Below are 16,755 nucleotides of genomic sequence, written 5' to 3' on the forward strand. Positions count from 1 at the left end.
TACTTACTAGAGCAATTAATTCCACAGATTAAGCCCAAATCATATGAAAGGATTCTAGTTTTAATCAGGACACGGCCAGGAGATTAAAACTCAGTCCATCCAGGCACAGCAGAGAGGTTTTGATCAAGTTGAGAGACACTGTCCATTTCACATCCCATGATCTCAAGCAGTAATTAAACTGGGTAGACCATTCTATGCCGATTACAAATAAAAATACTGCAAGTATTTTGCCCTGGTCTTAGATTATGCCTAAGAGTTACAAGGGAAGGCGAGACTCAATTTCTCAAATTCAATACAAGAAAAAGTACTGGGTGCACTTGTTTGGAGCATATCTCTGAAAACAGAGAACTGAAGCTGCACAGGAAGGAAGGTTAAGAGATGCTTTCACTCAAATTCAAGGTAGGTTTCCTCTTTAAACCCGACTGAGATGGTGCCAAACACAAATAAATATTCCTTTCCTAAGGGTGGGGGACAACAGGAAGGTAAGGGTACAAGGAAACCTCCACGGGGCTTTAAAATAACTTAAAATTAAATAATATTAAAATATTTTATTTAAAGTAAAATAATTTAAAATTAAAATAACATATAACTAAATAGAATCTCTGCAGCAAAGCAAGGACTGAAAACAGCATTTGAGCTGCAAAAAGGTTTGGAGAGTGGTCTGCCTCCTCTGAAGCACAGCATGCCAGTAAGCACTGTTTACAGTGATTTTACCATAGCAGTGGAATATATAGAAAAAGCACTTATTGTGGCACTCAGCTACCCAACCTGCACAGGCACGTGCTCAGCGGGCTTGTGATTAAACACTTGCACTTAAGTTACAGTCTATTTTAAGGGCTTTCAAGAATTTTGCAACTGTACCTCAACATGAGAAGGTCAGGCTTGTACAGGCAAAGCACCTCATGAACAGCAGGCTGGAGGATTGTGCAATTTAAGGAACAGTTTCTCCATACAGTAAGATAAACTACACTCCTGGTAGATACAGTAGACACAGAGGAGATGTCTCATCCATCAGCCTCCCTCTCCTAATGTTATATTTCATCCTTATGACAGAAGTTATAGAGGAATGCATTCTCTTGTTGTTTGCAGGTTTTTTAGGGTAATGCAGAAGGACATGAAAAAAATGACCATGCCATTACTGTATCTAAAGGCACAGCACACTGACCCACAGCGTGGGGAAGGGGTTGTCTGTGGGCTCCATTGCCTGAGACTGAAGGATGGGGAAAAGGAACAAGGCAAGAAATCCTGTCATCCTCCACTTAAATCCTGTCATCTCACAGTGGGGCCACCACATTTTCACCACGCACTTGCCAATTGAGCCAATTCTCTTCCTCAGACCACACTACAATTCAAGTTCAGAGACACCCTAAAAATCAGTGGCTCCTCAAATCTTGCTACTGGCAGCAGGGAAACTGACCAGGAACAGAATCCTAGAATACTAGAACGGTCTGGCTTAGAAGAGGCCTTCAGGATCACCTGGTTCCAACCCCTTGCCATTGGCAGGGATGCCACTCACTGGAACAGATTGCCCAGGTCCCCATTTAAGCAGCCTTCGAACACTTCCAGGGACAGGGCAGCCACAGCCTCTCTGAGCAAGTGCTGTTCATCAGGTTCTCACAGTCATTTGCAATGGAAGTAAAGACAAAACTGTTCATCTTACATTTATAAAACTTAAGAGAACACATCCTTGTAATCACACAGGTCTGAAATATCAAGGAGAAACTACCTGGTCATTGCTTGTCAATGAAAACATGATATCCACAGTAAGTTTATTAGCATACTCAAGAATACCTCAAGTAACTGAATTCCCCATGGGGGTATTTTATTATACCTGATATGTCCATAGTCCAGAGGTTGTCCTGGTAAGTTCAGCTCCCTCACAGCACTCCATTTCATCAAGCAATTTCTGACTATTTCTTAAAAGCAACTATGCTCCCACCTCTACATACGTAAGCTTAAGCTTCCATCAATTACCCAGGCTTCCTGTAGATTCACCACTCTTTTCTCAAGCTTAATTTGGGAAGGAAAAGCAATAAAAAAGGTTCTCTCCCAAGGGAATGTTAATGTCATGGTCTTCCAGGGTATTAATTACAGTAAATTAAGCATTATATTGATGTCAGTCAAAAGAAGGTATTTCAGAAGATTAGATGGATTTCACTGAAAGAACTGTTGATATTCCCTGTCTAGACATTGGTGAAAAACAGCATTGTGCTGACATCACCCACTGGGGAGAATGAAGAGGATAAAAATATCCTGCATCAGCATACCAGGGAATTTAAAACAAAAAAAGTTACCCAAAAGCAAAATAATACCTGAAAAAATAATAATTTTTAAAATAAATCAGTGTTTGTTACTGCAACTCACAGCATCATACTACTTTCTCTTTGAGATGCAGTAAAAATTGTACAGCAAAAAGAAAAATAAAGACATTCTACTGAAACAGTGTTACTGTTGCTGTTTTGGCTGCAAAGTGCTAATCAGATCAGCACTTCATCAAGTGCACACAACTACAGTTCTGATACCTCTCTCCCACTCCGTGTAAATTGCCTTAAATGTTAGCTGAGCTTGTACAGAGTCAGGACACTCAGTGACCTCTCAAGATCACTGTTTTCTTCTGCTTCTCCACCAAAACAGCCACTTGGCCTACCAGCCAGCTGAAAAGTACAACTGACAAGAATGAGATCTGCTCTCCCACAAGACAGCAAAGAGGCTGTGAAGTAGGGAGTTCCTGCTTTGTTTACCTGTCCCCCTGTCAGTCAAGTCCCGAAATATTTTCCATGAAGGCAGCAGCAAAGGGAAAGTAGCATTCCAGCTGGTCTCTAAACAACTCTGCTACAGTTTAAGCCACTACAGTCACTGTGGAGATCAACACAGGACAGAAGGTAAGAGGAAATAGAAAGAAAAGGTGCCATTTAGGACAAGAAACGTGTCAAAAGAAGGTTTGAGATAAGGGAAACACATACTTGTGGAAGACTAGCAGATCTCCCACAATGCAAGTTACTGAAGCCAAAATTAGGAGGTTTAGGGGGGGAAAAAATGGAAACTCTAAAAAAATATTATTTTACTGTCAAGAGTTCAACAGTCAGCTTACAAAAAAAAAAAACCCACACACAAAAAAACAAAAAACAAACAAACCCAATCAAAAAACTACCAAACTAACACTAAGTGATACAGAATTCTCTATTTTAGTGTTTAAACCTCGTTCTCCAAATACTCCTGAAAGTCAAGATGAGAAGTGGTACAAGAATACACAAGATGTACCTACTGCATGGCACTCTTGTAGCTCTGAAGCAGCCAGAGAGAAAAATAAATGGACAGTAGATCTGAAAATTGCTGTTAAAATAAGAGTCTGGGCAAACAAGTACTGGAAAACCATGAACTGCCCAAGACATTTCTAAGGCCACTGGACCAGACATGCTGTTGAGGGTGTATTTGACAATGCAACCTGCAAAGAATTAAACCCACAGCTGGTGCAGCAGTAGCTGAATGGATTAGTAGCGGTCCCGTGTGTAGGAATTTTACCTTTGAGCCTTTGCTTGCAGTCAGCAGGTTGCAGAGCAGAGCAGAGCTTTTCCAGGTGCTCGTTCTCAGCACAGTGCATGACAAAGAAGAGCCTCCAAAGCATGTTGCTGGATAGTGTTCCATAAGGCATCTCGGACATGAACAACCAGACTCCCAACCTGTTGGATTTGAAGAGGCAATTAGAAACAGTTTCACCCTGACAAATCCCAACATTTGAAAAGGAGACCTACGCACACATTTCTGCTATACAACAGAACTGGGAATGTGAGGATGTGTATTAGCACCTCAAATTCTGAGTTAACATCATTCTGAACTGAGCAAGTTCTCAGAGCTTCTGCCAGGTGCTACAATCAATGGCATAATTCCTCCCCATCTTGATGCTACCAACGCACTGAAAAAATCATACGTATTTCAGCCTTGTCTAAACCATTTAAGCATTTAAAGCTACTCCAAATCCCAGTTTCAAATATATAACTCCTCCAAGATGCAGCCAGTATAAATCACATGGGACAACCCACCTTTTGGCCTTCAGAACATGTAGAACAGCCCTAAAAAACAGCTCATCAAACTCCAGTTGCAATTTTTCCAGAGAGTAGGGATGTGCTACTGATCCATATTGTCTGTTGGCACTAACATACTGGGCCCAGTGGTCACTCACATGACAAAGAGTCATCCTACACAGCAGAACAAACAAAGTCAAAGGGGGATCATTAAGTATGTCATCACCACATGAAAACACAGACAAGGCCAACCAGAACAGAGTCGGGTCACAAGAGACACAGCCAACCCTTTGCCCTCTGCCTTCCAGAGATTTCTGCAGAAATTCCATTAATCTAAAATTTCTGCATTCTCCTTCCTTGGTTTTGCAGGCAAACAATGCAAATTATTCTGTTACAGCAAATGAATTTGTGTGTGACCTTCAGAGCCTTAAGATAACTGTACACAAGGAAATGGCAGTACATGCGGAAAGCTCATTCAAGAAAAATTATACTGAGAAAGTTACTGCTCACATAACACAAGAAGAAAAAAGGAGTTTGTTACCAATTTAACTGTACTGCCTGGTGAGAACATGCTCCTAGAAGCCATAGTAAGGGAATGACAGAGATTTAAAAATAAAGAGCAACTTTTAGGTCTTAATTACATTTACTTTGGTTTTTTTGGTTGTTTGATGGTTGGTTTGAGGAGGTTTTTTAGCAGCTCTGAACTTTAAACCAGGTTGTATGAAACAAACTGAGTCACATCACAGAGAAAATGTTCTCTTACTTGATGAGATGACCAATTCTCTTCACAAACTGCCGGTACCGTGCTCTGTTAAATGTTTCTAACCCTGCAGACAGAAGTTCCACTAAGGAGTTTGCAAAGGCAAAAATCTTCATCATCTCCTGGGGAGTTGTTTTCTCAGGAAAATAAGCACCTAAGACAAAGACAGAAAAATAAGATCAAAAAAAAAAAAAGAGAGTGTAAGTTTTGGGTTTTTAAATAACTTAAGAAGCACTCAAAGCAACCATTCACTATATGGTTGGCAAATAGTGCATTATTTGCCAGCTTTATAGTGAATTGAAATGTACGTTTTTGTTTATGAAATGAACAATAACACCTGTTAAGTATCAAAGTACAAATAAACTATGCAGGTTATAAGAGACTTCCAGCAAGAAATTATCTTCATGCACTTGTCCAAAGATTTTGCAAAAAAAAAAAAAAAAAAAAAAAAAAAAAAATTGAGAAAAATCACAGTAAGATTACAGCTAAAAGGCAAGGGGGAAAACACTTCTGGAAGCACTTTTGGGAGTTAACTACCAACCAGATCCAAACTCAGGGAAAAGATTCCAATGCTAGTAATGCTGCACGTTTTTAATTCATATATACCCTTCCATATATACTTGCATCTCATCTATTTATTTAGCCTGTGAGTTGTTGCTCAGGTTCATTATTTCTTCACTCACAGAGTCTCAAAATGCAGCAGCATTCTTGGTAGTGGTAGTCATTAATACAATTAGCACAAGCAAAATTAAGAATAACTCTTTAGCAACTGATTTACCTCCAGACTTAAACCCGAGGAACTGCTGAAAGAGTTCATGGAATGGAAACTGTGACAACAGAGCAATCAAGTCGTCTTCTGAAAGCAGAATCCAGCTTGTTTCAGGATCCTCATCCTACAGACAAACACAGGTGCTTTCAGTAGGTTCACAATAAAACAAATGGTAAAAGTGCTTCACTACTGTATTAATAACAGTTTTGAGAGCAGTAACCCAAACATTTTGAATTCTATCCGTTAATACCCATTCTAAGAAGCTCCACGCTCTACAGGGATAAAAGCAGAGTAAAACAGAAGTAAATTTCAAATCATGCTTTTTAACTTAAAAAGCCAGTTTTTCTTCATCCGTTTCACAAGGATCAATAAGCTTGAGCAAAAGTGGAAAAGGAAAAAAAGAGAAACAAAAGTAAGTCATCTGCTGTACCTCTTCTCCTCCTTCGTCTACCAGGGTCCAGTTCCCAGATTCCTTCCCAGATGAAGAGGAACTTTTCCTTTCACTTGGTTTCATATGGCACATGAAGTCCACACGATTTCTGGTTTAAAGTGAAAAATCAAGTGTAAAAAAATGTAGAGAATCAAAAACTCTGAAACATCTTTAGTTAAGAGAAAATACTGGAAAAAAAAAAAACCAAAAACCAGATACAAGAATGAGAAACTAACAAGTGCAGCAGGAAGCTGCCCAAGTTGAAAAGGTCCTGTGGGTGCTGGTGGCAGCGGCTGGACACAAGCCCAGGTGTGCCCGGGTGGGCGGGAGGCCAATGGCCCGGGGCTGTCCCAGCCGTGGTGTGGCAGCAGGGCCAGGGCAGTGCCCTCCCTGTGTTGGCACTGCTGAGGCACCTCCAGTGCTGGGGCAGTTCTGGGCCCTCAGACAAGAGAGACATTGAGGGGTTGGAGCGGGTGCAGGGAAGGGAACGGAGCTGGGGAAGGGTCTGGAGCAGCAGGAGGGGCTGAGGGAGCTGGGGGGGCTCATCCTGGAGAAAAGGAGGCTCAGGGGGGACCTTCTGGCTCTGCAACTCCCTGACAAGAGGGGGGAGCCGGGTGGGGATTGGGATCTGCTCCCAAGTTACGAGTGAAAGAATAAGAAACGGCCTCAAGTTGAAACAAGGGAGGTTTAGATTTGCTATTAGGGAAAATTTTTTCATGGAAAGGGTGGTCAGGCACTGCGACAGACTGTACAGGGCAGTGGCAGAGTCACCATCCCTTCAAGTCTTCAAAAAACATGTGGATGTTTGCACCTGGGACATGGTTTAGCAGCAAACACCATGGTCCTGGGTTAACAGCTGGACCCAATGATCTTAAAGGTCTTTTCCAACCTGAACAATTCTGTGATTGTGAATGACTCTCTGATAACCTGATATCCTCAGAGACTCACACCTTTAGTAAATTATCTTCCCAGTATCTAGGACAACATAAATGGCTCTCAGCCCTGTACAGTCATTTAAATATGCAAGAAATATCACTCTTCTTGCGGATGTGTAAGAAAAATGATGTTTAAAAAAAAAAATTAAAAGAAGAATATCATCTTTCAGAAGAGATACTCTACAATATTTAAGGATAATCACCCGATGAATCAATAGCAAGCAGGATGGTGCAGGCCAGCTCCACACTATAACTTCAAAGCTGCATTAGCTGGACACCACACACGTTTTCCTAAGACTGGTCCTATGTAAGCTGAGCTACCACAACTTAAGACCCTCCCTGAAAGAGCTGCCTCAAATCAATCCAGTTTAGGTTCCATGTGTTAGACCACCTTAAGACTGGGATGCTAGTTTTCAGACTGTAATCTGTATAAATCCCTAGCTGTTCAGACAAACCAGCCTAAAGTACAGAAAGGTTATATAAAAAGTTAGATGGAAGTCGGATGCTACAATTTTAACCTGGAATGTACCAGCAGAACTCTGCAAACGGTGTCACAGAACTCCAGAGTGGCAGCACCTTCCTGATCTCCTTGAACTTACACGCTGATAACATGAATGTATTAAAAATTAAATACAACTTCTAAGATACTGATAAACCAAATTCACACTCATAAACCAAATTCAGAACTCAAACTTGTTCCTGACATGCAGGAGCTGTAAAAGACCAGACTCAGCTCCTTTACCAGTAAGTACAGACAACGTGCAGGCTCCGAGTTCTGGTATCAACAGCTGAGAGCATCACCCCAGACATATTAAGTCAGCCCTTGTTCAAAACAGAAGCATCAAAATGCTTTGGCAACACATATCCCACAACTCCTCAGGATACACTGGTTTCCCCAGGCAGCTCTAAAAGGCAAATGTGAAAATAAAACTGCTGAAAATAACAGCCTCGAATAAACAGACTCCACTTAACTCGGGGCCAGAGTTTCAAGATCACAACAAAAACCCCAAATACCAGCAATTTGATTCTTTGACCCTAAAATTTGGGCAGTGGGAGATGTAGGCTATACATTTTATCTGAAGCATGTAACAGTTTTCACTAATGACTGATTTCATTAACTAGCTTCTCCAAGCACCACATATTCCTTCTAGATTAAAAAAAAAAAAAAAGGAGGATGAAGAATAAATGAAGAAGCTCAGCCAGTGTTTATACCAGCTTAGCACCTTTACTAAGGGGGTTCTGTTGCAGAGACAGAACAGGCCACCATGCAAGGCCAGATCTATTTCAGAAGTCACAGTAAAAAAAATCTGCAGATCTGTCAGTGTTCACAAACTGTTTCGCAGCTGAAAGCAAGCTGGATCCTACTGTGTACAGCAGGAGAAGGTATTGCCAAGGCTGAATTTTAAGATGAATGAGTAAACAGAGTTTGAATTAAACTGTGACTCTACTTGTGCCTGCTTTTATGACTTTGCCTGCAATGAACTTCCAGAGTTTTTACAAGTAGATTGTGTGTCACGTTTTCTACTCTTAAATAATCAGAACATATTTATAAAAGCGTGTTCATACTCACTTGACAGGAGACATCAGCAAGGCAAGAGACTGCATGAAATGAAAGACACCTGATGGGTTATCCAAGACTTTGATCTGAAATTAAATGCAAAAATCTTAAGTAAATCCAAATAAGTAAAACAAAGGGCAAATTAGTTTTAGCACAGAAATTCACATTTCTCCCTCGCATTTTGTTAAGACTGAAACATATCCATAAAAGACAGCACCCATACACTGGATAAAGTATTGCCATGGAAGAATATTGTGACTTGTCCAAAAGAAATACTTATTAAAATTACAGGAGGGGAAAAAAAAAAAAACCCAAACCACCGCAAAGAAAGAAAATGCCTCTCTTTGTTCCACATGAAGGTCTGGGCAGCAGGGGGAATTCAGACATTGAGCACAGGGGAAGTTGGGATCCTACCATGTTAGGTTAATGATTGGGCTCAATGATATCAAGGGGTTTTTCCTACCTAAATGACTCTATTCAATGCTTTCGTTGCACCATTTGCCTTTCCTGTTCGTGCAATTGCAGTCCTTTTTCTCTGGCTAGATTTCCAACATTTTCTCCTCCTGGAGGAGCAAATATGTTCTTTGAAAAGAATGCACCAGTGCCTTTGGATATCTGCACTTCCTCTGATCTATACAAAGGGAACCCTTTCCTCTGCCCCTGAAATGAACTAATAAACTTTGCAGTGAAACCAATCCCATTTCCATGTGTAGGATAAAAAAAGTCTGTTCTTCTTCATCCCTTACACATCACAGAGCTGCCTCCAAGCTCACTTGTCTCATATACAGCTGCTGCTTCAAGTCTAAATATTCTTTCAACTTCTTGGAGAACAATCACAAAACCTGGTGCAGGAGGCCTTCTGAGGCCCATGGCAAGCCCTTGACTCTCTTTCCTGGAATCTCTCTAGTCAAGAGTGAAGTGTGCTCCCCTGTTAACCTGCACAGGGTTGGGCTATCAGGGCTAAATTCATCCTCTGACAAACCCCTCACCATCACCACGATTCCACACACCAGGAAGGAGTGTCAGTCACCAGGGACTGACTAGGCAGGAGACACTCTCCTCTCTCACCCTCTCCCAATCCCACTTTCTGACAATAAAGAATTAAACATTCACACCTGAATGAATGGACAAGCCCACTCGCTGATCCCAGCTGGACACCGAAGGATGTGGTTGAAGAGGAAGAGATGGTCACCTGGGCAGCCAATTCTTTGTAGTACAGAACCCTAAAGGGAAGTGTATTGGAATCATGTAAATAATTTCGAAGTTAATTTATTTATAGTCTTGCTAACTAAAGTAATACTGTTTGTTCATTTCTTTTCCCATGTTTTCTAACAAACCTCAATTTTCAGAGTATGTTACAGGAGAACAATATTTAAAAGTCTGTTTGCTTGGCTTATGAGCCACAAACTGTTTTATTTGGTGTAAAACAATTAACTTTTCTACAACTGCATTAAAATTTATTATTTATTATTTATTATTATAATTTATTAATTTGTTTATAAATCAGCAAGAACATAAGTTTCTCAAACATGATAAGTCTGAATAGTTTTAATTTCCAAATGAGCAAAAGGATAATGAAGTCCAAAATGTACTGGCTGCTCAGGTGTCAGTCCTCATTAATGCTGCATGACTTCATCAAACAAGGGAATCAATTCTAAAGATTTGCTAACGTATTCTGTCCCTCAAGTAGAACAAACCACAACAAAAAAAAAAATCATTGCCCATGGGACAGTGGGAGAAGCAACAACACTTTCTCAGAAATGACTCCTGAATTCATCCCATATGTTGGATCAGATATATCCATGCCTGCTCCCTCACCAGTCTCTGCAGCCACATGAGAAGGTCACTCTGAAACTGAGGATCTTCAATAACTCTGCGAGTGAAGCTGAAGAGGACACTGATACATTCCTTCAGGTGGCTCAAGTCTGAAGAAAGATTCTCTGACTGCTTTGAAACTGTAAATTAAGAACAGAATTAAAAAGCTTTGACAATCAAGTAGGAGCACAAGCAGTGGGTTTGGGGCCACATAAAAAATTGCTCTCTGTATCTCTAGATACCAAGACATTTCAACGCAGCTGCTTGCTAAATCTGTCAGAGAAGAACACTTACATAGAGTACTTCATTTAAGTAGTTTATAATTAAGCTCTAGACACTAAATTATAAGACTATACCATGGTTACTTGCACAAAAGGCCTTCCCTCAAGATTAACTTTGCAAGAACCACCATTAACTATACATACAAACAATCTGGGAGGTGGGGTGGAAAGAGAGGAGGACTAAGAAGAAAAAATATCTGGGGCAGGAGGAGGAGAAATACTTTAGCCCAAAGATTACATTGGCACAAACTCAAATGAAACACTCAGAATGAAAAACAAAAAGATAATTCTAAGTATTGCAGCCGTAAGATTTTAAATGGCCTTCCAAGAGGAGGCAAAGCAGGAAAAATATCCAGCTCATTTTAGAATTGCGCGCAATCAGTTTGGAAAAAGAACTCTATTATTAATGTTGCCTTGGACAAGAAAAGATTGGGAGTCTGGGTGTCCCATCCACATGATGTTTCTATACAGTAATCAGTGTCAGTCTGCAGCTCAGACAGAAGTCACTCCTGCATTCAGTTTGCACTCTCCAGGAGAGTAAATTAAGAGAGCTGAAGTATTTTTCCTGTGAGAAAAAAGTTTCACTGATCCCTACATAAGATCAACAGCCTTTTGAATCAGAGGAGGAACACTCCGGCACAGAAATCCCACCACAAGACTCCAAAACTGCAGGTAAACAAGGTGCTGGGCACCCTGACCCCCACGGGGAGTGGTCCAGACCACCAACACACCTTGTTCTTGCTGCTGAAGGGCCACAGACCTCAGCAGGGACGAGCTGCTGAGCAGCCTGTAAACGTAGGACTCCACTTGGAGCCGGGACAGCACCGAGGTGTACGAGTGCAGGGCCAGGGTCTGGTGCACGTGCTCTGCCTTGGCCTCAAACAGCTTCTTCAGCTCCCCCAACACGCCTTCGTTCAGCTCCACGGTCTGGTAGCGATGGTGACCCGTCACCTTGCACTGGTCTGCACAGACACCCTGAAAGGAGAGCAGGTATTTCATGTGAGAGGTTTTGCCATCCTGTTGGGTCAAGCTTAAAGGAAACTAACTCTGATATAACCCTCTCCTCGATGTATTTCAAAACTTTCATGAAAGGGGACGCTCCATAAAGGGGAAAGACAAACGTTTGGGAACATCCTTCACACTTCTCAGAGCTGCTGGTTACTGCAGACTCGTATCTTTGACTTCTAAAAAAACTCTACATACCTCCGTAACTCAGATCTAGAAATGGTCATGAAGTGGCTTTTCTGCAGCAGAGAGAGATGTGAACAAAACCAGATGTCTCACTCCCAGTGACTGCACCTGCTTCTCAGTTTATAGATTTTCCACAACTACTCGGATCTGCTATTTTAAAAGCTAAAACATGCACAGAAACAAGGTATTTTCTAAGCTCCCAGAACTGATAATCTGTAGCAATTCCCCACTGTATGTTTAAAATTTTCAGAAATTAACTGCACTCTTTGTCCCAAACTGAAATCAAAAGCTGAGTCCAGTTTTCCTCTGCCCTATCTCTAATTCTTCAGCATGAGAAAACCACAATAGAAAACATTCCCATTATTCTTTTAACAAATAACATTCCTGTTACTTTTTCAATAAATAACATCCCAGAAAACATTCTTCAGAACCAGCACTTTGGAAACACAGCTTGAAAGTACTCCTGTGTTTCCTAAATTCTAGAATAAGAATTTCAAATTGGTATCAAGACATTCAATAAATATATAGTGGATCAGGATGGAATAAAGCAAGTAGAAAGCTTAGCCAGGTGTCTGATGACCAGTGGGGATGTAACAGTGAAGCCAAAATTGTTTTCAGTGTAGAAAGTGATCACCACGAAACTGAGAGTCCAGTGAGGTTCAGGGTTATTCCCCAGGAAAAAAGGAAAGGATTCAGAACTGTTCAGTTTCTCAGCTCTGAGGAGCTGCACTCACAGAAACACCAATGAAAGCTACCATGTGCATAGGTATTTAGCACCCTTGGACAATTTGGATGATGTGCTGGCTATAAACAGGGTCAGAACAATTTCATTCACTCCCACTGCAATGCTGAGCTCCAAAGACAAGTGACACAGAACAAGTCTAGGGGAAACCTTTTCTGATGTGTGCCCTAAAGAGCTACATAAATCCCTCCAGTCTGCAGACAAAAATGTGTCAGAGTACCACTACCACCCTGGAAGTAGCTAAAGCCACAGCTACACTTACAGAGTGAGTTATTAAAGGTGGATGGACCCCTCACATTCTCTGCTTTGAGCAACAAGGCTGCCCCCAAGCATAACTGGAGCTCCTCTGCAGCTGCCAGCTCTGACAGCAGGAATGACATCAATGGAAACTGTCCCTGCAGGCAGCAGGCGAGATGGGACATCACTGCTACAGTCACTGCACCACGTATCCCCCCCATCTGCCTGGAATGCTGTGGTGTAAACTTCACCTGACACCACGGGCAGAACTGGGCACACACAGCTCATTCTGACTGACTGCAGACGTGAGACTGACCCCAAAAGGGACCACCAACACACATCCCACCATCTTACACTCATCAGAGGTTAAAAATCAAACAACAAACTGCCTTAAAGTCTCAGCAGGATGATACTCTAAAACACTGGGGGTCAGCGGTGAGGCAGAAAGCAAAGGCAATAATCTCTGGATGTGGAACTGTTGAAGCAAGTCCAGAGGAGGGCCACAAAACTGGTAAGGGGAGGGGAGCACCTCCCCTACGAAGACAGGCTGAGAAAGTTAGAGCTGACAAGAGAAGCTTGTGTGGGGACCTCATAGCAGCTTTCCAGTACCTGAAGGGGGTCTACAAGGAAGCTGGAGAGGGACTCTTCATCAGCAACTGTAGTGATAAGGACAAGGAGTGATGGGTACCAATGGAAAGAGGAGAAATTTAGGTTAGATATTAGGAAGAAACTCTATACTGTGAGGGTGGTGAGACACTGGAACAGACTGCCCAGGGAGGCTGTGGAGGCCCCAACTCTGTCAGTGCTCAAAGCCAGGTAGGGTAAGGCTTTGAGCAACCTGGTCTAGTGGGAGGTGTCCCGGGCCATGGCAGAGGGAGTTGGGACTAGATGATCTTAAAGATCCCTTCTAACCCTTAACATTCTGTGATTCTTTTTAGGCAAAACAGCTCAAGCACGATAAACTCGGCAGCAAGTAAAATTAAATTTCCGGAATCACATCCAAAGAGTTTGGGTTCAAAAGCAGCTTCAGCAACAGCACCTGCACAGTCTTCTGCTGTTCTTTGAAAGTCCACAGTCTCCCCTTCACATTTTGGCAGTCAGTTGTCATGGCCTGCAGCTCTGCCTCAGCCAGCAGCAGCTGCTTCCTGCAGCGCATGTAGTTCAGGAGCAGCTCGTAGAACTCGTGCCTGTCCTGATGGGCCACGCTTTCGAATTCCTCGGCATAGGAGTCGACATTCTCCAGCCACGAGCAGGGCTCAAAGATCTTCAGCTGCTCCCTGGTGAAGGGCACCAGCTCTGGCTCGCTGGGGAGCTCTGGGTACAGCCTCTCGTGGTGCAGCAGGGGTTTCACTGCCATGATGGTGGGTCTCTCATAGGACAGCTCAGCCGACAGGTCTGGATAGACCGACCTCAGTCCCGGCCGCTGGACACGCACCTTGGACTTCTCAGAGAGCTGGGAAGTGCTGGGAGGAAGCTTCTCTGAAGAGCAAGCAAGAGGACTTTTAGCATCTTGCATGTTTTCAGCTCCCCTGTCCCGCACAAAGCCCAGCACTGTCTGGGAGCCAGCAGCACCTGGCTGGAAGGTACTGCTCAGTACATCGGGATTTCTTGATCCACTGGCAACCACCTCCAGGGGGCCGTGAGGTTTGTCCAACTCGCTTTTCCCACTCCTCTCAGCATCCCCCACACATTCCTCATGGGAAGGAGCATCTTTGAACCCTTCTGTGCCTGTGGGAGGCTCCAGAGTCGCTGTCAGAGCCCCTTCACTTGCTGAAGGTAAATGACTCTGGGGGATGTCACACACATCATTTACAGTTTTCCCGTCCTCTACTTCATCTCTGAGCCGAATTTCTGTAAATTCTCCAGGATGTTCCACTTGCACCTTCCTGGCTTGAGAAGGCCCTTCTGCCAGAGGAGGGAGGAAGACATCATCAGGCTCTTGTACCTGGGACTCTTCAGTACTTTTTTTCTTTTTTTCCTAGGAAAAAGAAAAATTAACAGTGTCACTGCCAAGTGAATCTCTCCACCTTGCATCCCAAATCCCACCATCACCAAAAGCAGTATTTGTCAACATCACATCTCCAAAAGCCTATAACATATTAAAGATAAAAACAAATATACCAAACAGATCTTTGTTCTGTAGTTGCCCTTTGAAGACTGACTGTCACTGTGTATTTTCTTGGTCAGTTCTTGCACAATGCTTCAACATTTGTAAGTAAATATCTATAAATATCACAGGACAGAATGTTTCGTTAACATAGAAAATAATCAGCATAGCAGTACCCTGACCTCTAAGGAGAGTCACTGTATTTCACTGTATTACAGAAAAAAAAGTTTGTGATCCATCTCAAGTTTTACAGAACACTTTAATGAATAGAAAAATATTTTCAAAAAAGCAGTTTCAGAACAAAGTCTGCAATATAACCCCTAACTACATCCTAAAACCATCACAACATCTGAACAATTACTGAAACACCTACTTTCAATAGGTAATACACCCTAGAGACGATGAAAAACTTAGTAATGCCACTGAAATTGTAAATCAATTTTAAATTAAGAGTAGTGTAAGTAATTCCCATAAACCTAGTCCAAGGTGTAGAATAGCCTCCTTCCCAAAGCGCAGCACAGAAAATCCAAAAAAATGTTGATAATTCATAAATCATTTGCCAAGTTGTAAAACAAAAAAAAAATTTGTAAATTGTGTCTGTACACCTACCAGTTTATTAGGAGTGAAACTGACAAGTTAGGTCACAGTGCTCCAGTTTTGGATGGCCCAGATAATGCGACAAAGAACTAAGGTGAAACTAGTACAAGCTCTTAATATCCCTTCATGACTGGGGAAAAGATGACTGTTTTAGAAACTTGCTGACAGTGTCACATATATTTTTACCGAACATCTGATACACCTTTGCCTTAAGAGAAAGCATAAATGAAAACAGCTCAAAACAAGGCACTAGCTCAACCTTGATCTCAAGCCTAATTTTACTCCACACAGATGCTCACTGCTCCTTTACAAAACAGAAACACTCCGGCTTTGCTTTCAGACTGTTCTCCAGTGTATCAAAACCTCTAAGCAGTTCTGATCACAAAACAGCTCTGACTCACTCCAAGGCCAGCTAAAGCTGCAAGCGAGAGGTTAAAAATACATCAGCGCAATTTTTAAAGCTGGGACTTGTCATAATAAACATCTCCTGACAATTAACTCGAAGTTTGTAATATCCACAGGATACTGTATCACTGAATCACATTTCTGACAGTGTACCAACCCACATACTCCACAAATACGTGCTGGTGCTTTCCTCTCTACAGTCTCAAAGTTCCCTCTTGCAGTCCTTGTGTAAAATAAACTCCCTTTATCTCTCAGTATCCTGTATTCCTCCAAAACGCTGCTGTTTGATAGAACAACTTAAACTTTACGGAGTGCCTTTCAGCTCTCACTTTCCAAGGCAATAAAAAAAAAAAAAAAAGCCATAATCCTTAACAGGGATTTCATCTGAGAAAGGACGAAGATGGGAGAAATCAGGTTCTGAACTAACATGGAAGCAAAACCTGCTGTTCTACCAGAATGCTGAGGTTTACCCTTAAGTCACACGTCAAAGAATCACAGAGTGAACTTCCTCTCTCTGGCTACGGTAGGAGGGAGTTTAGGTGATGAGCTCAGCACTGCACGACTAAATAAGAAAGCTAAAAAGAAATAATGGCTTATAATCACAGAATGGTTTGGAAAGGACCTTAAAGCTCAACTCGTTCCATGCCCCTGCCATGGGCAAGGACACCTTCCACTAGACCAGGTTGCTCCAAGCCCCATCCAACCTGGCCTTGGACACTTCCAGGGGTGGGAAGATGACTAGGCTCATTAGCCTTGTCCCATGGCTGACAACTCTCCTCTCCTTGCACATCATCAATGGCATCTCAAGCTCTGAGGACACCAGCAACCTTTCAGGAAACACACCCAGAGTAACTGAGTGCCACCCACAGAAATAAGCAGACACAAAGGCTCCTCTTCACCAGTTCC

General features: G+C 42.2%; 1 protein-coding gene across 3 annotated transcripts in view; it reads right to left on the reverse strand.

Annotated features, from left to right (window-relative positions):
- EPG5 (ectopic P-granules autophagy protein 5 homolog) overlaps nucleotides 1–16,755 on the reverse strand; it is a 57,987-nt gene that overhangs the window by 39,295 nt on the left and 1,937 nt on the right. For 2 of the 3 annotated variants that reach the window (XM_027656063.1, XM_027656062.1), the window contains exons 2-11: nucleotides 13,780–14,718; nucleotides 11,302–11,545; nucleotides 10,293–10,429; nucleotides 9,590–9,697; nucleotides 8,487–8,560; nucleotides 5,982–6,090; nucleotides 5,561–5,675; nucleotides 4,786–4,936; nucleotides 4,041–4,196; nucleotides 3,523–3,680 (exon numbers count right to left, since the gene is read on the reverse strand). In XM_027656063.1, the coding sequence (XP_027511864.1) occupies nucleotides 3,523–3,680; nucleotides 4,041–4,196; nucleotides 4,786–4,936; nucleotides 5,561–5,675; nucleotides 5,982–6,090; nucleotides 8,487–8,560; nucleotides 9,590–9,697; nucleotides 10,293–10,429; nucleotides 11,302–11,545; nucleotides 13,780–14,718 (2,191 nt within the window). Of the gene's footprint in view, nucleotides 1–3,522; nucleotides 3,681–4,040; nucleotides 4,197–4,785; nucleotides 4,937–5,560; nucleotides 5,676–5,981; nucleotides 6,091–8,486; nucleotides 8,561–9,587; nucleotides 9,698–10,292; nucleotides 10,430–11,301; nucleotides 11,546–13,779; nucleotides 14,719–16,755 lie in introns of those variants that run through there. The other variant, XM_027656064.1, reaches the window with a different exon arrangement.

Source organism: Corapipo altera, unplaced genomic scaffold, assembly GCF_003945725.1.
Source record: "Corapipo altera isolate COAL_440 unplaced genomic scaffold, ASM394572v1 61553, whole genome shotgun sequence".
NCBI classification, from domain to species: domain Eukaryota; kingdom Metazoa; phylum Chordata; class Aves; order Passeriformes; family Pipridae; genus Corapipo; species Corapipo altera.